General features: G+C 43.8%; 1 protein-coding gene across 1 annotated transcript in view; it reads left to right on the top strand.

Moving 5' to 3' along the window:
* LOC149323002 (B-cell receptor-associated protein 31-like) overlaps window positions 1-13784 on the top strand; it is a 62544-nt gene extending 48760 nt beyond the window's left edge. Inside the window, exons 7-8 of the mRNA XM_089486026.1 lie at window positions 4784-4884; window positions 13065-13784. Coding sequence (XP_089342152.1) covers window positions 4784-4884; window positions 13065-13103 — 140 coding nt within the window. The 3' untranslated portion in view covers window positions 13104-13784. The remainder of the gene's footprint in view (window positions 1-4783; window positions 4885-13064) is intronic.
* Window positions 13785-21726: the final 7942 nt, after the last annotated feature.

The raw sequence follows: 21726 nt of genomic DNA, 5'->3' as shown, positions 1-21726 counted from the left end.
ATTTAGCATTGAGATGGGACAGCTGTTTGTGCATGCCTGGGCAAAGTTGGATGTCATTTCTTTAAGCAGGGCCTTTTTATAGTTGCGGTGGGGGGTGCTTTCTTTTTAGTGCCTAACACTTGACTGGCGCTAATTGTGAAGAGACAGAAAAGCTGCTAAATTTGGTTGGGCAGTTCCTGTATACTAGAGACTCTTTTGTCTCTTTAGCACCATACTCCTCTGCAGGTGAGCTGTCCCAAGTGGGTAGGCTGGGACTGGTGAACACATTTGCAAAGATTGCCTTGGTGTGCTCATGATGTGGCTGCCATAGGATGGGATGGGTAAGAGGACTGAGCTTCATTCCCCTTTCCCAAAATGGCTGCCACAACAGATGTGGCCAATTGTAAAACAGCTTTTTCCCGGAAGGCAAACTTGTGGTGCTAAGAGAAACATATACTGCAATAAAGGTAAAGCACTCACTCAAAGCAAAGCATTGACATTAAAAGATCTAGGCCAAGCAAGCACATACAAACACTTACACCAGGCAAAATATATGCTGCACTGGAAAAACAATAATGCGCTAGACCCAGGCACAACCTACACACAAAATACCAGGGCAAAACACACACTGCACTAAAACAAAGGAACTAGATCAAGGAAAACGTGCACATAGCACAGGCCAAAGCCTTTCCTCAACCTCATTGCCTTCCAACCACCATCACCTCGATCACTCCCAGCTTATGTTTTTCTAGATGGCTGGGTATATTTCAAAATGGAAGTGCTAGATGGCAACCACCTGACACTTTAACTTTTTGAAGAATATCAATGAATATCCCAGTTGTATTTTTGGAGATAAAGATGGTGCTGCCAGCCAGCATTTTGCTTGCAGTATGCCAGCCTCCTATTAGTTTTCTTTATTTTAAAAAAAATTAAAAATCAGGAGTGGCAAGGAATTTGGGTACCATGTTGGAAATTTCAGGGATAGGCAGTTTTCATCTTGAAGATTCTTGGGAATTTCTTGCACCCCTCCCCCCCAAGTTATCAAAGGGAGAAAAATTACAGAAACACAAATTGGTAGATTAGTATGCAAAGGGATATTGTAGTACCTTTGAAACTAACCATGCAAAAATAAATTGTAGCATGAGCTTTTGCATGAGCTTTTGCAGAGTTGGTCTGATGACAATTTACCTTAGGCACCAAGACACAGGAGGGTACACAGTTATTGTTGTAACTGTGGAATGAAAGTTAAACCCCCTAAGGTCCACCTTGTTTGTCTTTCTGTCTCCCACCTATCCCCTGGCCAAGCAGAATATCTTTACAGAGAGCTGTTGAGCAGTGAAACTGCGAGCAACAAAGTGCCAGGTTCACTTTTTGGGCTCAAATGACAACATACTTTACATCCCTTACCAATCCCTAGCATGAAACGCAAGCTAAAGTGTGTAGAACAATGGTAGTGGGTTGGCATTCTTCCTTGTAGCACCAAAGGCATTCGAAGGCAAACAGTGAATCATCCTGGTAGCCTTCTATCTATCCCAAAGGAGGCTCAAACAAATCTCTCCAGGCTAGCATCTAACAATAGCCAGTAATATAGGGTTGGGTTGCTCTCCCAGGAAGTGTGGCAGTTGCTTTAGGACTTTAGGAGTTCCCTTCTCATACTCTGCTTCCTTCCATAATTACTGCTGGAAATTGTCCAAATATCCCCGAGGGTGCAGCTCTTTCAGGGGAGCCAGGGAATCTTTAATGTGCTTACGGGAACTATGGCCTCTCTGCCAAAGAACGTAAGCTTGCAAATCTGTGTGCTCTTGATTTCATATCTATTGGTTTTCATTTTTTTTTAAAGGATGGATGCATACAAAGTCTCATTTCCACTGAATATCATCAGAAATGATTTAATGAATATAGTATCCTCAAAACCATTCTGTGAAATACTTTAATCTGAGAGGACAAGCTAGAAAAATGTGGTCTAGACAATGCAATTGTTAGGTGAATTAGTAATTGGTTGACCGACCAAACCCAAAGGGTGCTCAACAATGGCTCCTCTTCATCTTGGAGAGAAGTGACCAGTGGTGTCCCACAGAGTTCTGTTCTGGGCCCAGTGCTCTTCAACATCTTTATCAGTGACATGGACGAAAGAATAGAGGGCATGCTTATCAAATTTGCAGGTGATAGCAAATTAGGAGTAGCTAATACCTCAGAGGTGAAGAGCAAAATTCAAAATGACCTTCATAGGTTAAAAGGCTGGGCCAAAACTAATAAAATGAATTTCAGCAGGGAGAAATGTAAGGTACTGCACTTAGGGTGAAATAATGAAGTGCATAGATATGGGATAGTAGACACCTGGCTTAACAACATGTACAACAGTACATGTGAAAGGGATCTAGGAGTCCAAGGCCCCATTCCCACTGGCCCAGTTAACGTGGGTGGAACTGGGTAGATCCGGATGCCCCTTCCCCGAATCTCTCCGTTAGCGAGTGCCCACTAGATTTGAGGGGCATTTTAACCCGAATGCCTTATCGGGTTTAACTTGAAGGCACCTCCTGTCAATCAAACGATCGTCATAGGTGACGTTTGCAGGGGCATCGGAAGTGTCCTCCCCCCTCCTTTTTTTAAAGAGCCATGCACAAAATGTCCCAAAGTGCACACATCAAAATTTAAAACCTCTTTGTGTGTGTGTGTGGGGGGGGGCTTTGGGTCAGTGCAGATTATGATCTGCCCTTGGCCCCATTTTCAACCCCAAAATGCAAGCTAATGCATCCTGTATCCCCAGCTCCTTGCCACCCCAGAATGCCTCATACACAGGTGGTAATAATAATAATAATAATAATAATAATAATAATAATAATAATAATAAATTCCTCACCTTGGAAATGCCAGAAAAGGATGCGATTGCCATACATTCTTTTTTGCTTTTAAAAGCAATTCAGGGCTAGCCCTGAAGAGACAGTAGCAAAAGGATGTATCATTTTGTCAGTTGCCTAATTGACAAGAGCAACAAATGTAACATTCAAATTATAGCATTGATTCGCAAAGGAAAAAAAAGTCTAGCCCTTTGCAACATTTCCCCTTTGCTGGAAGCCAGCAAATAGAAGGGAAAGTGAACAAGCAGCTAGCCATGTTCTATGCATCTATATATCTGCCGCAAGAAAAAAAACATGTGCATATTTTGTCAAAAATAATTTTAACCCGATTCTGGATACCCCGGGGCAAGGGGCATTTCCTTGTGCAAGCCTCGGCATGGATTGTGACAGAATCGGGCCCAATATGAACTTCACATGCAAATTTCGAATCCTGAACTGGGTTAAAAGGTAGTCTAAATGGCCCCCAAGAAGACCACAAGTTGAGCATGAGTCAACTGTGATGTGGCAGCTAAAAAGGCCAATGCAATTCTAGGCTTCATCAGTAGAAGTACAGTGTCTTGATCAAGGGAAGTAATTGTGCTATTTTATTCTGCTTTGGTCACGGCTCACGTGGAATACTGTGTCCAGTTCTGACACCACAGTTCAAAAAGGATGTTGACAAGCTATAGCATGTCCAAAAGAGGCCACCAAAATGGTGAAGGGTCTGGAAACATACCCTATGGGAAGAGACTTAGGAAGCTGGGTATGTTTAGCCTGGAAAAGGGAAGGTTAAGAGATGATACGATAGCTCTGTATAAGTATTCGAAGGGATGTCATATTGAGAATGGAGCAAGCTTGTTTTCTGCTGCTTGAGAGAATAGGACCCAGAACAATGGATGCAAGCTACAGGAAAAGAGATTTCACTTAAACATTGGGAGAACTTCCTCACAGAAAGAGCTGTTTGACAGTGGAACACACTCCCTCAGAGTCTGGCGGAGTCTCTTTTTGAGGTTTTTAAACAGAAGTTGGATGGCCATCTGTCAGGGGCACTTTGATTGTGAGTTCTTGCACGGCAGAGGATGGACTGGATGGTCCTTGTGGTCTCTTCCAACTCTGTGATTCTATGAGTCTATGATTCTAGGTGCATCTAAGCCATACACTGAATTGATTTCAACAATCTGTCCTTAAATCAGAATTTGAACTGCTACCTTTTGATTCTGTATTTGCAACCCTGACTGTTACATTCTCCTTTTTCGTTTTTAACCATGTCTTGAAAAGAAGGGGGGGGGGGAATACTGTTTAAATCGTTTTGTTAATTCAGTGACTATAGATACAACCATATGATTAAAATACTGATTATCTCCTTTTCCTCTTCTGAAAAATGCATTCTACTTGATTATTTTCTGTTTTACACAGTAGAAATTGCACTCAAAAACTACTCAGATCTTTGAGCAGTAGTATTAAATGTGATCTAACTGCTGCTCCAGCACAAATCTTTTCAGCAGGAGAGGGTAGCTAAGTGCCAGGTTGCCAGTGTGAAACTGTACAAAATGAGTTTCACTCTCCCTGCCTAGACAAAAATTGCCATATAGCATCCTCCTTGCTTGTAGAACTGGTGCAGGCAACAGTGACAACCAGCTTAACTGTTGCGAACAGCTGCACACCTGGGTGCTGTGTTTGTAGCAGTAGTGCAATCAGAGGAGATGATTTATAGAAGATCACAGCTTCAATATTGACTGGAAAAAATGAAGTTGTTCTAATCCTGGAGGAGAAGAGAAGCTGTGATCTGCTTCTGCAGCATTCATTTTCCTGTTAATCTCAAATGACTTCTTTTCCTGTGACACATGCTGCTGCCCCTTACCTCCATTGGTCCAGCTAGTGACTTGGCTTACTATTCCCCATTGAACTGAACTGATTTGAGAATACAGTACTTAGTCTAATGTTGTCTTTTCTTCCCTGTTCTTTAGCTCTGGAGAAGGCTGACAACGAGGCCCTGGCTATGCGCAAACAGGCCGAAGGACTGACTAAGGAGTACGACAGGCTGCTGGATGAACACGCCAAGCTCCAGGTGCCAGGGGGAAAGGAGTGGGGTGGCTAAAGATCAACACAAAGCTGAGAAGGGCCTCCTTCCTGCCCTGTCTTGCTAAGCTATCACCAAACTGAAGTGAAGGCTCATCACCTAAGCATCTTCATATTGTTGCCATTTCACATGCTGTGAGAGAAGGGGTGCTTGCATTGTAGATTTGGGCTAGACAAAGGCAACAGTTACATGTTTCTAAGCTCCATAGCCAAATTGCAGAGAGCACACAAATGTGGCCACACTTAGAGCTGCAATACAAAGGACATGATCTACATCCTCTGGGAATGAAGACAAGTTCTTGGCCTTCTTCCCTATTCCTAGGTTCAAGTGGGGTTCCTTATTGGAGGCTTCACTCAGAAAAAGAAATGGCTTCTCATTTACCAGAATGCAGAGCTTGGTAGTTATTTTTCTGGCCTGTAACTCAGAAGTCCCAGTCTGCATGAACAGTGACTTTAGAGAGATGTAGGCCCAAATAATCACATTTCCAGGCTCTGGACAGAATAGATGAATGAGGAAGACAGTGATGAATCGAGAGTGAGATCATAAAGGTATATTTCCAAGTGAAAACGCTTCCTCTCTTCTCTGACCGTTCCTTGGGGATCTTTTGGATTCAGGCAGCAAATCTGAGGTGTCCCCCAGTGCCCAGACTGAGCAAAGTGGCTTTGTGAATTATATTACCTTCCTAAAAGAAAACAGGTGGGAACCTTTTATAATTTCAGTTTTGCTTAAAAGAACATAGAGGTACAATTGTTTGAGATTTAAAGGAAAGAAAATGATGATCCCTGCAATCTTGCAGTTCCTGGCCAATTCCTCTTTGTGCTCCTCTTTATGCGTTCTTTGCTTGAAAATCCTTTTTAAAAACACCTTAGTTTTTGTCAAAGCTAGTGAGAGTCTTTCTCTACTCTCCCTTCCCCCTCAGGAACCCGACACTGTCCCTTCACAACTTTTGTTTTGTTTGTTTTTAATTCTTATTCTAAAATGTGTGCTGTGAAAGTCCATATACAAGAAATGTCCATGTACACAGTGGAAGCTTCAGAACCTCTACTTTTCAGCTGTTTCCCTTAAACAATCACCACTACAACAGGGGAGAGCTCTTACTTTCAGGGAGTGGAGGAGCACAGGAATTCCACTTTACTTGGAGAAACTCTAATTTCCAGCTATGAACTCTAGCTATGAAGTCTTCTGTGCTACCCTAAATCAGTTTAGGAGACTGGCAAGAATTAAATTGCAACGCAATCTCTCTCTGTCTGTCTGTCTCACTCTCTCTCTCTCTCTGTCTTTTGCGCGCGCGCACGCACACACACACACACACACACACACACAGTGTAAAAATAATCTGGCCTCTGTTACTAGGGTAACCTAATCCCTACACAGTGGTTGAGGAGAAAGATGCAGCATGGACTCGGTTGTGGGTTCCTCCCTATTTCTCCCTCGTGCCGCTGGGTTCCAGAGAAGAGGAGGAGGAGGAGCTGGGTGGGTGCCTCGCCCTGGATCCTTCCTGGCAAGCATCCCTCCACGTTTGTGGCGGCACGTAAGCAGGTCATAAGACGCTGCCTCACCTGGGAGCAGTTGATAAAGGTGAAGGAGATAGGAGTGAGTAGGCATAGTGCTGGGCTGGCATGCTACAAGGAAATGCCCAAACAAGACAAGTTGGGGAGCAGGTGTTGGACCTTTCCTTTCATTCTCTTGCTTGGCAGGCAGGAAGAGTGTGCAGCCCACAAAGATAGGAGTTGGGAGAGGGCTTTCAAGCCTGGCTTGAATACAGGAACAAACAAGTATAAACCAGGCCTGTAACTGTAGCCTGGAAACAGAAGAATGGAGACTAGTTTTTCAGATGTTTAAAACTTTCCAGAAGAGCCTCCCAATTATTGTTTTGGGTCGAAGGAAGTATTATCAATACTAGATAAATCACAAGAGGGGGAAGCTTTTATTTAATTTACATATTTCTCTAAGTCCCCTTGACTCCTCTCCAGTGTCTTGTCAGTGACTCTTTTCTTCCAACTAAGTTCTGATGATAATCACTCTGTTCCCACCTGGTTCACCAAAGACACCAGTCACCCTACTATCTTGCTTCTCAGAGTGAGATGAATCTTGAAGATATTCTTGATCTCTTCTATGTGTCATTGTGGCTGGGGTCTCTGCCTTTCTCTGAACAATGGGTGGAGGCAGTTTTAAGTTGGCTCAAGTGAATAGTTTGGGGTTATATTGCTCAGTTGGTGTATCCAAGTTACAAGGGATGAATGAAGAGCAGCTAGAGTTGGTGCTTTGCTGTTATAAGCACATGGAAGGATGTACTACTTGAGATCCTGGAAAAGGGGAGGGGTGTTGATAGATGAACTCCTCTTTTTGTATGTGTGTGTGACTGGGGAGGTACACAAATGTAATTAACAAACAGAGCTGAAAACTATAAGCAAAATGTTCCAGCTCCCACCTTTCTCGGTTGTTAAAGGTGAACCTGAGCTGCACACAAGGTGATACTTTAAAACACTCTTGTTTTTAGAATTCTTTAGTGGATGATGGTATTATTCTCTAAGTTGAGGCCATACGGTGTTAGGCTCTTAAGTCTTGATACTGTGTACCTTCAAGTCATTTCCAACTTACAGCGACACTAAGGCAAATCTATTATGGGGTTTTCTTGGCAAGATTTATTTAGAGAAAATTTGCCGTTCCCTTCTTCCTTTGAGTCTGAGAATGTGTAACTTACCCAAGGTCACCCAATGGATTTCCATGGCAAAGAAGGAATTTGAATCTTGGTCCTTAGAGTTGTAGTCCAACATTCAAACCTCTACACTATGCTGGCTGTCCTAAGTCTACAGATCAAAAATTCTCCCTTTTGTCCAAAATGTCTGAAGGAGAAGGCACCTCAGTACCAAACAAGTTGAAATGCCTGGTCACCAATTGTTGCAGATTTATGACACACAAGTCTGTGGTAGTTTTGCACCCATACTGCAGATGACATTTTTATGTTTGCATTCAATCAGATTAATGCAATTTATTAATAATTGCATCCTTCTGAGATTCAGGACAAACTTGGAGAGGTTCTGTAGATTCTAAACGTTCCAGAGCCGAGTTACTCCCACCACCAGAATCTTTGAGATGTCTATGAGCAAATTTGATTGTAAAGCATCATCTAGGAATATCCTCCTTCCATTACATATCCATTTTTAGCCCACAGGTCCTTACTGAGCTCTGTCTTGCTCTGCCTTCTGCAACCACCTGCTTGAATTCCCCCCACCGCCACCGTTTCTCCTTCCCTCACACTCCCTCCCTCCCTACTCTGCAGTTCCAGGCAGTGTGATCTGGCTGCTGCGTTTCAGTAATAGTTTTGCCTCACCAGCTGCCTATAAATAGAGCCTCTGTGTAGCTACTCTAATGACTTTACAGGCCTCCACCCCTGTGGAATGGCGTCTCATCCAGCCCTGAGGAATGGCATCCCTTCCAGCCTGGCTAAGCTTCCTTGGGAATTTGCGGGAGTAGCATCCCTCTCCACCTATGAGACCTTGAGTATTGCCTCCAAATAGTGGTGGCTCCTCAAGGAGGCAGAAGCATGTTCCTCCCTGCAGGGTTGGAAAGCAAGTGGCCTTTTAGGTGTTGCAGGACTGCCAACAAAGCCAGTGGTGAGGAATGCTAGGAGCTGCAGTACAACAGTTCTGAAGGACTGACTGTACAATCCTCACCCCCTGTGTTAATAAAAACAGCAAGAGGTTGTTGCTTTGGTGTTGTGTTGGCACTGCCACATGACACAAATATAGCTATGGTTCCACTTTAACTCTGCCATGGCAACATCCTGGGGGATCCTGGGGTTTGTGGCTGGTGAGAGAATTTATAGTTCTCAGCCAAAAAGCTCCTCTGGTGCTTCTAACCAAACTACAAGCCCCAGGAATCCACAGGAAACAACTATAGCTAACTAAGTGGGACCATAGTACTGCAGCTGAGTAGCACAAAAGGCTCACACGGGTGTGTGTTGGAATGTGTGTGTTGTGTGACTTTTCCAACTTATGGCGAACCTATCCTGGGTTGGGTTTTTTTTTTGGGGGGGGGGCAAAATTTGTTCAGAAGTTTGTCATTGCCTTCCCTTGAGCCTGAGAGAGTGTGACTGGCCCAAGGTCCCCCAGTGGCTTTCATGGCTGAGCTGGGAATCAACCCCAAGTCTCCAGAGTCGAGTCCATTATTCAAACCATAATGCCACACTGACTCTCCATTGTATTGGAGAGGAAAAACTAAACACTGTAGTAAACTACAGCAGTTTTCTCTAACCGAGAGCCTTCCAGACGGGGTTACAACTCCCATTATCTCCAGCCAGTGAGTCTATTCCCTACATTGTACAAAACTCTTCATTTTCTGTGGCTAGGAATCAGGTTGTTTTAAGTTTCTGAAATGTATACGTGTCTTAAACTGTATGTGATGTGGGAGTGATATATATAGCTTCTTTTAAGGGATAATGGCTTTTCTGGGAATGACAGCACTTGTGAAAATGCAGGTTGGGGGACAGCACTCTACACAGTAGGGGAAGCATTCCTTTTTAAAACAGACAAGGTTTCTTGCTGAGTAAATCCATTACACTTCTTCCTCTTCCCATTTTGTCGGTCTGTGTGTGTGCTTTTTTTTTTAAGCACTTGATACGGAATGCTGAGCAGCTTCTTCTGCTCTCCCATATCTTATCCATTGGAAAAGATTATAATGCTTGGTAAAGGGAGGCAGTAGGAAAAGAGGGAGATGGCCGTATAGGTGGACTGACTCAGTGGAAAAATCCATAGCTGCTCTGAGTCTGCAAGACCTGAGCAGGGCAGTTTATGACTGGGGATCTTGGAGTTCTCTCATTCATAGGGTTGCCATAAGTGGAAGTTGGAGAGAGCCAGCGTGGCGTAGTGGTTTGAGTGTTGGACTATGACTATGGAGACCAAGATTTGATTCCTAGCTCAGCCATGAAACCCATTGGGTGACACACTTTCAGTCTGAGGGGAAGGCAATGGCAAACCTCCTGTGAACAAATCTTACCAAGAAAACCCTGTGATAGGGTTGCTTTAGTGTTACCATAAGTCAGAAATGACTTGAAGGCACATCAACAACAACAGAAGTCAAAGTTGACTTGAGAGCAAATAACAACACATGTGTGACATGTTACATGTCTGTTCTCCTTGAATGTAGTTGTGTATACAGTCCTTCAGAGTGTGAGATTAGAACTCAAAGAAGGGGGTCAGGCAGCACTTCTTCTAACACCTATCTGTTCACTATGTAAAAAGAGGATTGCCACTTTGGCTGTTCTGGTCAGCTCCTTCCAGCTGTCTTCAGATTACATAGTAAACATTCCCATATGGAGATAGGTGGTCTTCCTGCCCCCTGGGCTTTGTAAACAAATCTCTCTTCTAGGATCACAGTGCTTGAGGGCTGACTAGTAAAAGAATTGGCATAGAAGCAGATTTCAGCTGCTGCCTCTGTTTTTGCTGGACAACAGCTGAGCAGAACCTGTTCCAGCACAATTCAGCTTGACACTTTATCTTGGGATAGGATTTTCTCTAGTGTGGCTGGTCATCTAATATGAAAGCATTTTCTCTCCATTAACAATCTCTCATTCTTTTCCAGTGGACTTTTGAAAAGGCCCATTAAACTATGGTATTGTTCTACTACTGTGATTCACGTCACAACTCACAGAATGGTGACTCTACAGATTATTAATATGATTTGATCTGGTAGAATCTAAACAGTTGTGGCTCTCAAGCTGTCTTGCTCATGGTAGTTGATCCTTGTGAATCACTGTAGGAAAGTGACTATGACTGAGCTACAAACTGCCAAGTCCACAATTCAGAGCTCACTTCTCATCATGAATTTGCTAGTTAGCCTTAGCTAAAGCACTCGCACTTAGCCCCAGCCCCTTGCTGTGTTCTGTTGTTGTTTTGTGCATCATAGACCAACACTCAGACCAGTGTTATTTGGTGTTGTGTGTGCTTTCAAGTTGACTCCAGTGCATGGCAACTCTCTCATGGTTTTCTTGGCAAAGTTTATTGAAAGGAGGATTTGCCATTGGCTTCCTCTGAGGCCGAGAGAGGGTCATTTGCCAAGAGTCAACCAGTAGGTTTCCATGGCAGAGCAGAGACTCATACTCTGTTCTCCTAGAGCACACAAACTATTACACCACATTAGTCAATTTTTCCTCTACTGAGTTGAAAGGCAGCCTGCACAGCTTTCCTCTTCTATGCTTTATATTCACAACAACCCTGTGAGGTAGGTCAGACTGAGAGACAGGGACTGTTGAGATGTCATGCAGCAATTTGAGTTGCTCAGTGGGCACAGAATCATAATTACCACAGCGCTGGCTGTGCCATGACAGGCAATCCAAATGCTAAATTGAGATGTGTAGTCTCTGTGAGTAATATAAAATGGAGTATACATACATAAATTCAAATGCTTGTACAGCACTAGTTTAATAGTGGTAGAGCAGGGGTTGGCAACCTCCAGCCTGTGGGCCAGATGCGGCCCGCCGAGGCCTTCCCACCGGCCCTGGCATGGTCCTGCTGCCGATTGCCGCGGCAGCCGCCCTGCCTCCACACCGCTCCGGGTGCCATTTTGTTTTTAAAATGGCGGCCGAAGTATCGTGTGACTTTCCCGTCGCATGAGACTTCACCGCCATTTACAAAAACAAAATGGCGGGGGGGCCTCTAGGAGGCCCGTTGAGGTCGCTGAGGCCCTCCAACAGGGTTCCGGCGGTGGCAGCGGGCCTCTAGGACTTTTTTGCCGCCTCCTGACGGGGCCTGCGGCCCCGTCAGGGGCCAACAAAGAGGAGGAGGCCTCCAGCGTGGGTGGCCCCTGCCGGCTTTTTTGCCGGCCTCTGACAGGGGCTGGGGCCCTGTCAGGGGCCGGCAAAGAGGAGGAGGCCTCCAGCGCTGGCGGCCCCCACTGGCTCTTTTCCAGCCTCTGACGGGGCCTGGGGCCCCGTCAGGGGCCGGCAAAGAGGAGGAGGCCTGGCCCCCAGAGGGTGGAAGCTCCACACCCCCCGGCTTTGGCCCCCCAGTTGTCTGAGGGACAGCAACCCGGCCCCCAGCTCAAAAAGGTTGCCTAGCCCTGGTGGTAGAGTAAGGCAGGAGGCGATATGGGACGCGGAACCTCATCCCCCCATAACCCCCGGAAATCCTGTTCAACCACTCCCCACAAGCTTTGTAGGATTTCAGTATGCACTGCTCATGCCCTTTCAAATGTATTGTTGAAGCTGTATGGACAAGAAATGTGTTTTTTAAAAAGCTGGTCTTCAAGAAGCTATATTCTGTGCCCTTAGCAGTATAGTATTTTTATCTGTATTCCTACAAAACTGTAGCGTGCAGTAATGCACAAAGCATTCAGTAATGTTTGAACATACTCAACCAGTCAGTAGATATGATCTTACCAGGGGTTGTTTGAAGAAATATACCAGAATACTGCTTTCAAAAAGCAGGGATTGCGCTGACCATCCTTAGGCATGTATGACACAGAGACAAACAAATGTGACACATTTGAATGATGTGTCTAAAAGTGAACAGCTCATAACCTTGTGGAATACAAAGGACAATGGTTTGAATTGAGATTTTACGTCATTGGCCAGCAGGGAGTCAATCTGTTGTATGTATTTGAGCCTGCGGAATCTTGTGACTGGCCTATTGTTTGCCTGAAGTGACAGTGGACTTGTATTTTATTTTCTGCAACAGAATATCTTAGTAGCAATCCTAGTAGTTCTGTGGGTATCTTAAGCAGGGCTGTTCCTAGGCCTTGATTCTGAAGGAGTGAAACAGAAGCACAGGATGTGGCAACAGGTGTGGAATCCAGCTTCTTGGGAAAACTCATCTTGCTCTTTTCCTCCCCCCCCCTTAATATCTCTATCCTTTGGTGTCTGTGCACAGGCTTGAAAATTTTTAGGTACAGCACTTGATTTTGTCTCAAAAGCCAAATAAGCGATTGAGTAAGATTCCTTGCAGCTCAGGGTGCCCTATAAAACACCTTGCCCATCCCCACTGCTAGTGAAGATTTGTAGAATCAACTATGCAAGCTTCTAAAATCTGTGCAGGCTACAAAATTCAGCTTTAGTTATCTGACTGTAGGTCCTCTTCCATCCTATCCCTCCCTATGGAATATCCTTAAACAGAAAAACTGCTCTAGCACAGAGTAGTAACATCATCTTCTGTTCCTTGTTTCTCTTCCAGGTCTCTCACGATGGCCCAAAGGATAAGAAGGAAGAATGATCCCCATATCAGCAGTTCTGGCCAGTCTCCATCCTACCTGCTGTTGCTGTACACTCATCTTTTTATTTTTATTTTCTTTTTGGTGAGAGGTGGGATCTAACTGAGCTCCCCCACCCCAATCCTGGGCATAAGTTTGGGTGGCATAACCATCCTAGCATCATTTTCTCCCACCCACCCTATTCTTCTAAACAACACCCTTGATTCTACAGCTTTTGAATGGACTGCTCACCTTCTCTATGCTCACTGTCCAAAATTTTCTGGATAAGAGACTAGCGATCAGTTTACCAGAACGGGACTTTGTTTGACTTCACATCCCAGGGGATTTTTCGCAAGGGGATGAGAACAGCCTTCCTTGTTGTGGAGGCTGGATTCCTAAGGTCAAAAAGCATTTTGACATGCTGTGGTGAGGGTTGATTGGCTATTTTGGCATGCGCTCTTCATGCTGCTGCCCCTCGTCTTTTGGCAGTGTCTGCTTTCCCCAAGTCTTTCAAGTGTTGTATCCCAGGGCTAGAGTGAATACAAGCAGGGCATGTATCAGTGTGCTTATTATATGCTCTTGTTAGTATTGCCTGGGTTTTGGGGGGGGGAAAGATCTGTATTCATGCTCCTCTAATTTTTTTATGTATGTATATTTACAGACAAGGTGACTGTAAAGCTACACATTAAATTTCTGGAACAATGTTCTTGGTGTGATCTCTGAGAGAAATAAGCACATTGAAAAGTCATACAGGATAAAAGTGATAGCGTAGATAGTCCAGAGTATTGTTTATGTAGTGGCGAACACAGTATCAGTACCCCCTTTGACTCATGCGTCCAGCAGTTTATTGATATCCAGCATCATATTGCCTCTGAGAGCCAGCATGGTGTAGTGATTTCAGCATTGAACTCCAACTCTGGAGACCTGAATTCAAATCCTTGCTCAGCCATGGAAACCCACTGGGTTACCTTGGGTAATTCATACTCTCTCAGCCTCTGGTGAAGGTAATGGCAAACCCCTCTGAACAAATCTTATCAAGAAAACCACAAAACCACAAATTCAGAAATGAAATGAAACTACCACAGCATTTATATGGCAGCAGGATTTATTGAGGTGGGTTCTGATTGACTTCCTCTTAAGCTGAGAAAATATGACTTGCCCATGGTCACCCAGTGGGTTTCCACGGCCAAGCAGATTCTCCGTAGGGATGCCATACATCCGAATCTTGAAAGCAAACAACAGCAAAGTGGAGAGAAGTATATATCTATCATAACTAGTAGCCACTAATAGCTGCATCTTTCTCATGCCATCCAATTGGTGGACATTACTCCATCTGTGGTAGAGAATCTAGTTCTCTCCCTTTATATCTTCACCCTTTTGACACTGAATGCTCTGTCCTGGATTAATGAAGGGTTTTCATCTTGAGTCTAGCTGGCTAGACACCAAAACACCTCTATGACGACCTTTGAGGTCCAAAGCTCCTTGGCTTCACCTTTTGCAGCCTGGGTGCAGCATCTGTGTTTGCCTCCTTCCAGCTTGGCTCCTCAGTTTGGTTATAAACAAGGCTCTGATCTTGGTCATTTTGTATTTGACTTTGCCTCTCCCAAGGTCAACTGGGGAGAGGATAACAAATGACTGGCTGTATTCAGTCTCTTATTTGGCTCCAAAAGATGCCCACAGAAGTGATACCTACTGCCTGCATGTCTATCAAAAAACAAGGAAAGTGTTGGACTCTGAATTAAAAAAAGGAATTTGATGGATGGAGTAAAGGAGTACAGGATAGCTGGGGAAAGGGAAGGAGGGTAGTTGCAACAGAGGCATTTCACTAAGAAAGTAGAAGGGGCTTAATGGAAATGGAAAACTGCAAGTAGTGTTACAAGGAATGTGAGAATTCTCAAACAGAGGTGAGAATTAAGGCCTTCTGGACAAGGAGGTAAACGTTAAACGTTTGTAGGCAAACACAGAAGAAACTAGCATGGTTTAGTGGTTTGAACATTGGACTAGGACTCTGGAGACCAGGATTTGATCCCCAGGTCAGCCATGAAACCCCACTGGATAACATTGGGCAAGTCACGCTCTCAGCTTCAGAAGACAGCAATGACAAATCCTCTCTGAACAAATTTTGCCTAGAAAACCCCGTGATAGTGTTGCCATAAGTCAGAAATGACTTGGAGGCACACAGCACCAGCACTAGAAGAAGTAGCATTACTCAGTGCAGGTCATGTTTCTAGCAGCACTGAGGGGGTAGGATGTCTCTTCCAGTTTGCGGTCATTCACCAAGCAGGGCAACACGATAATGCAGTGGCAGGTATGTTCTTGAACTACGACTCTCAGCATTCATCATTGGTTTTGCCGGCTCATGGGAGTTTCAGTTTAATAGCATGTGGAGGGCTGCACAATTCCAACCTCTGGTCTATATAGCAGGAATGTGTTTTGCTTTCTGCAAGGAGGTGCTTGATTATCTAGGTGGACCACAGAAAAACCTGTTTTCTTGTTGAAGACACTGCTTGCTTTAAAAAAAAGCAACCTTATTCCAAGTTAAACCATTAAGCTTCAACTGATGCAATTGCTCCAGGCCCTTTACAAGCTAGGGCTTCACTGCTGGAAGAGAAAAGAGTAGCTTGCTGCTGCTTTCCCAGATACTTCCTGAACCTCCTAAGGTTTCTCTTCCCAATATTTTGTGTGTTATTTGCAAAAAACTGAATAAAAGGGCACTGGATTCATCTGCAAGTTTGACCGAAGTTGCATTGGTAAAGATGGGTTTATGTATGAAGATTTTTCTGCTGCTGTGTATCGTATTTTGCAATTTATTACTTACTCGTTTATTTAATTGTTACACCACAGATTCCAGAACAGCTCAACACATAAGCATAAAGGGGTCCCTATTTGGGGAATTCTTCCAGGGCCTCAGTCTTCTTAATCCAACCTCGCCACTGAGACTTAATCCCAGATCAAATCTTTGGGATTTGTCCCTTTCCTAAAGTTTCCCTCTTGGTTCCCCCCCCCCCCTTTTCTACTATGCATTGTTGAGTTCAGCAAGTGGTCTACCAAGATCTTCCCTAGGAGGTCACAATTCCCATCAGTGTTGAGAACAGGGGTGAGAATCCTGATGTTTTTCAGATGTTGAACTGCAGTTGTGATGAAAATTCAGATTTTGGCCTCAATACGTATGTGTATATTTTGTGTAGAAAACAGTAGCTTTTAGGGAGGTGATTTAGAGTGATAAAAAGGAAAATAGTGAAAGTTAAGCACTGTCCTTTTTCGCAGTGTAAGAACTTAGTTTAAATTGGGATTCCACTGCAACTTGTTAAAAAATTTTTTTATGGCATTTGGGATTGCAATCACAGATGAACAGCTGTGACTGCCATATTAAGTCCTGCAATAAAATGGTTTGCCATATATCACCAATGAGGGATGCTAAAAGTGGTTAAAATTGAAGTTGCCATCTCTTGTATTGCTCCATAAAAAAAAAAAAATCTGAACAGCATCCGATGATGTTTTAAAAATTTGGTCACTAGACTTCCAAATGACCATCTGGCAATACTGATTAGAGTCTCAGTATAAGCATCTACAGAGCAGGGAGGTTTTAGATGTGGATTTGAGGAACCTTGGGAAACATTCCTCCTGACTGACATGAAAGCTCTGGAAGCGTGCAATGACCAGTTTATAAAAGTGGATCTGTGTGATGGTGATGCAGAGCAGAGACCCAATTTGCTCTTTTCTTGCAGTGAATGTGTTTGGTAGTGCTGGTTATAGCGGTGAATGTGTCCAGGGGTAGCATTAATAGCTGAAACGAAGGGTGAGTTTGATAGACAAATGTGCAAACTTCTCCCTTAGGCAGAGCACTCCAGATGTGTTTGGTTTGCAAATCCCGTCATCTTGCACTGCTGGCTATAGCCTATGGGAAATAGAATACAAAAACATGAATGACCATACTTTCTCCAACCTTCTGCTAGAGCAAAGGATCTCCAATAATCCCAAGGAGTTCCTGCAGTGTTTTTTTTTTAAAGCTAGGGCAAACATAGAATTAAGTTTCACTTAAATGATTTTCATAATTTCAGAGGAGAGTTAATGTAGGATGAAATGGATCTGGGTCACTTTGTCCTTAGATTTCCATTCAGATGGTAGAATGTAGGAAAGTGAAAACCGTGGCGGAACAGCACTCCTTACTTTCAAAGTGGATGCAATCTTATAGATTAAATTCATATTGGGAAATATGGGGGTGGGGGTGGTCACTATTTTGGAACTGCAGCTCCCATAATACCCCAGATAGCATGAGAATAAGGACCATTATGGTGTAGTGCATTGAGCGTTGGATTAGGATTCTGGAGAGATCCTGGCTGAGCCATGTAAACCCACTGGGTGACCTTGGTCAAGCCCCAGTCTCTCAGCCTTAAAGGATGGTAATGGCAAACCCCCTCTAAAGAGACTTGTCAAGTTAATGCCTCAGGTTTGCCATAAGTCAGAAACAACTTGAAGGCACACAACAACAAATAACAAAGCATGGTAATTCTGGTGTTTGCAGTCCAAAAGTAGCAATCTTTTCCAAGCTCTGATTAATACTCTTGAGGACTATCCTAGGCCTGGTGGCCTCTGACTTTAAATGCTGTTTAGATGCATTGAGAAATACTCCAAATGTGGGCGGCATGAAAGCTTTTCCTCAAGTGGATGATGCCCCCAAGACAGTAGGGATTTCAACCATCCATGGCTTGAAAATATATTTTTTAAAAAATTCCAAAACAAACCTTGATTTTGCCATTGTATATAAAGGACACCCTTTTACTACGTCATTATATATAATAGGACTTGAGCATCCATGGATTTTAGTATCCACAGCAGGTCCTGGAACCACACCTCAGCAGATTCCAAGAGCTGAATTGGGGAATGAATTTGAAAGCGACTATTTATTTTATCCAGAAATTGGGAACGTTACAGTTTTGGAGAATAAAATCCCAGAATCCCTCAGCAAACATGGCTACTGGTGATTCTGGGAACTCCAAACAAGTATGTTCACCATCCTCTGCATAAATACGCTGGCTTTAAACTTATAAAAAGGACTTGGGAGCAGCCAGTGAAGTCTCCAGCATGTTGGCTTGATTCCTATTCCACGTCTGATCTGACTCACCCTTTGCTCACTGTTTTTGATCATCCATCACATGAGGCCACATGAGCAGCAGCGTTGGGTGTGTTACTTTGTCCCTGTTCTTGCTGTGTTTTGCTAATAACAATCGTCCATGTCCTGCCCTGAAACCAGAACTGGCTAATATGTTACCTATTTTATTTTACTTTATTTTTTTTAAAGAGAGGTGGCCCAAAGTCTATGTGGACATTACTGCAGGGTAGCTGCCCGGCTTTCCAAAACCTACAACTCGCAGTGGAAAGTTTTCAGTCTCTCTCTCTCCCCATCCTTGTGTTTGTGCTCTGGTGGATCTATTTTCCCAGGCCTTGCCAGGTGATTTATCATGGTGAAAAAGCGGGGCAGAAGCCAGGAGTAACAAACCTTAAAAGCTGCTTCTCAGGCAGCCTTCCTGGCAAGGTGGAAAGAAGGGTTCTCAATTGCAGGCCTGTTCTTTCTCCTTCCCTGTTGAGGATGGATTCTGGCCACATGCCCTGGAAGGAGTGGAAGGAGACTTCCCATCCTTTTCTTCAGTGCCAGGATGTGTTTTTCCTCTCTGACAAATGCAAGTGTTTTCAAGAAAATGTTTAGCAGAGAGTTTGTTGTTGTTATCCATCTCGACCCGTGGTAACCCTGTAGATGATACATCTCCAAGACTCCCTGTCCTCTACTGCTTTGCTCAGTTCCTGCAAAGTCATACCCATGACCTCTTTTATAGAGTCCATCCATCTAGCATGCCGCCTTCCTCTCTTTCTACTTCCTTCTACCTTTCCTAGCATTATTGGTTTTTCCAATGAGTCCTGCCTTCTCATGATGTGGCCAAAGTATGACAGCCTTGGTTTAGTCCTCTTGGCTTCCAGAGAGATTTCTAGTTTGATCTGCTATAGGACCCATTTGTTTGACTTCTTGGCTGTCCGTGGGATCCTCAGCACTCTCCTCCAGTACCACATTTCAAATGAATTAATTTTCTTCCTGTCTGCTTTCTTCACTGTCCAGCTCTCACATCTGTACATGATAACAGAGAAAACAATAGCTTGTACGATCTTAACTTTCATGCTCAGTGGTATATTTTTACATTTTAGGATCATTTCTAGTTCTTTCATAGCTGTCCTCCCCATGATTTCTTGACTGCAGTCTCTGCTTTGATCAATGTTTAGTCCCAGGTACGGGAACTCTTTTACTATTTCTATTTCTGCATTGAAAACTCCAGCGAGTGCTCCTCCATCACTTTCCCCCAATCATCAAGTGCTGGGTTTTCCATCCTGGCTTTATCCATCCTTCCTTGTAAAATCCCTTGAGTGAAGCTTGTCTCCTTCTCATAAACCTCAAACAAGGGTGACCAGATGTCCTAACCACAAAGAAAGACAAGGCACAGCAAAACATAGGACATTCCAGAAGAATGAGGGATGTTCCAAATTAAAAGCTAAAAACACTAACTTAAATATAAATTCATGTTTTTTCGTGATGCTTGAAATGGAGGACATTTTTAAATCCCCCCTGGATAGAAGGTGGAAATGGAAGACAGGTCCTGGAAAAAGGAGGATTTCTGGTTACCCTTTGCCTAAATGTCATTTTTGGAGCTGCCTCTTCCTCTATTCCTGGGGAGGGCAACTGTGTAAGACTAGGAGACCTCACTAGCCTTCTAGAGACCTTGGAGGCTGGACCTGCTCCCACTATATAAGTCGGGGGTGTTGTTGTTGTTGTTGTTGTGTACCTTCAAGTCGTTTCCAATTTATGATGACCCTAAGGAGAACTTATCATAGGGTTTTCTTGGCAAGTTTCAGCGGAGGTGATTTGCCATTGAGGCTGAGAGAATGTGACTTCCCTAAGATCACCCAGTGGGTTTCTGTGGCGGAGCTGAGTCTCACAGTGTTGTAGTCCAATCCTCTCTCTCTCTCTCTCTCTCTCACACACACACACACATACACACACACACACACACACTGATCCCAAACACCCTTTATGGGACATGGAGACATGCCTGTGGGCCTTCATGGACCTGTAGAGGCCATTTTGGGATATTTTGAGGTCATTTAAATTTTCTTATTTTATTCTTTATTTTTTGCAAATTTTCAGTTTGACTCCAAGGGAGTGACAAATGTCTGGAATTGCCATCTACACCCCCTAGAGATCATTTGTAGGCATTTTGGAGCAAAAATACATTTACCAAAATTGCAAAATAATAATAATAATTTTGTACCCTTGTGGGCCACAAAAACAAACCACCCCTTGCCCACCCCTGCTCTATTTCCTCAATGGTTCTATTGGAAGCTGCTTTCCAATAGGATACTCAATGTGTGTTTTTTTCTGCCTGACATAGGACAACAAGCCCAGAGCGAGAGAAAACAAACCCTGCCTTTCTTCTCCCATGTCCCCTTTCCTGGAAATGGGAGTACTTGTAAAACCTGATGCCCTAAGCTTCCAGAGGGGCCCAACCTCTGGAACTCAGTGCCAGAATCACTGGGTTGCTCAAGAGAAGAAGTAACAAACCTATCTGTCAGAACAGCTTGTGCCTGGCCCCAGGGCTGCAGTAAACAAAGAATGCTAAGGTTTTTTGTATTTCATCCTATTCTGGGTTAATCGCTACATTCCTCCATGCTGGCACCTCCTTTGGTCTTTAGCAGGCAAGGATTTGAGCAGGTGAAAAAATGTTGCTGTGCTCACCATGAGGCCAGCCCTACCATTAGGCAAAGTATGATGGCCAGTGCAGAGGCAGTTGAATCTAGGTGTCCCTAAATCGTGGGAAATCAAAAAGCTCTTCAATTTAATTGTAGTAGTGGTTTGAGTGTTGGGATGATGACTCTGGAGAGATGTTACTTGTCACACAATATAAGCAACCCCTGATGAAATTCCTTCTTCTACACAGCTACTGAGAGCCAGCATGGCACAGTGATTTGAGTGTTGGACTATGACTCTAGAGACCAGGGTTCAATTCCCAGCTCAACCATGGAACCCACTGGGTGACCTTGGTCATCTCATATGGTCTCAGCTTTAATGAAAGACAATAGCAAACCCCTTCTGAAGAAGTATGTAGAGAGAACTTGTAGCACCTCTGAGACTCACTGAAAGAAAGAAGTTGGCAGCATGAAATTTCATAGACTTAACTCTATTTCTTCACATGCATTTGGAAGAAGTAGACTTAAGTCTACGAAAACACACACTGCCAACTTCTTTCTTTTGGTTAGTCTCAAAGGTGCTGCAAGATCTCTTGACATGCTGATTCTATAGACTAACACGGTTATATCTTTGAATTCTACCCTTCTGAAGAAATTTGTCAAGCAAATGCCGTGATAAGTTCACCTTAGTGTCACCATAAGTCGAAAATGAGTTGCAAGCACACAACAGCAACAGCAACAAACATAGCTGTTAAAGATATGGGACCCCCTCCCCTGCAGTGTTCACTCTCACAACCCTATATTTGCCTCATGTGCTAAAGTAACTTGGTTGGTTTGAGGTATTATTTGTATTGATTTGGATGGGTTTCAGGGAGTGGCAGTGTCATTTATTGCTATACCTCAAGCAGCAATATG

This window comes from Sceloporus occidentalis, unplaced genomic scaffold (genome assembly GCF_023333645.1).
Source record: "Sceloporus occidentalis isolate IW3139 unplaced genomic scaffold, rSceOcc1.0.p SCAF_1, whole genome shotgun sequence".
Lineage (NCBI taxonomy): Eukaryota > Metazoa > Chordata > Lepidosauria > Squamata > Phrynosomatidae > Sceloporus > Sceloporus occidentalis.
The sequence above is the reverse complement of the archived record's forward strand: the minus strand, read 5'-3'. Positions and strand labels throughout refer to the sequence as shown.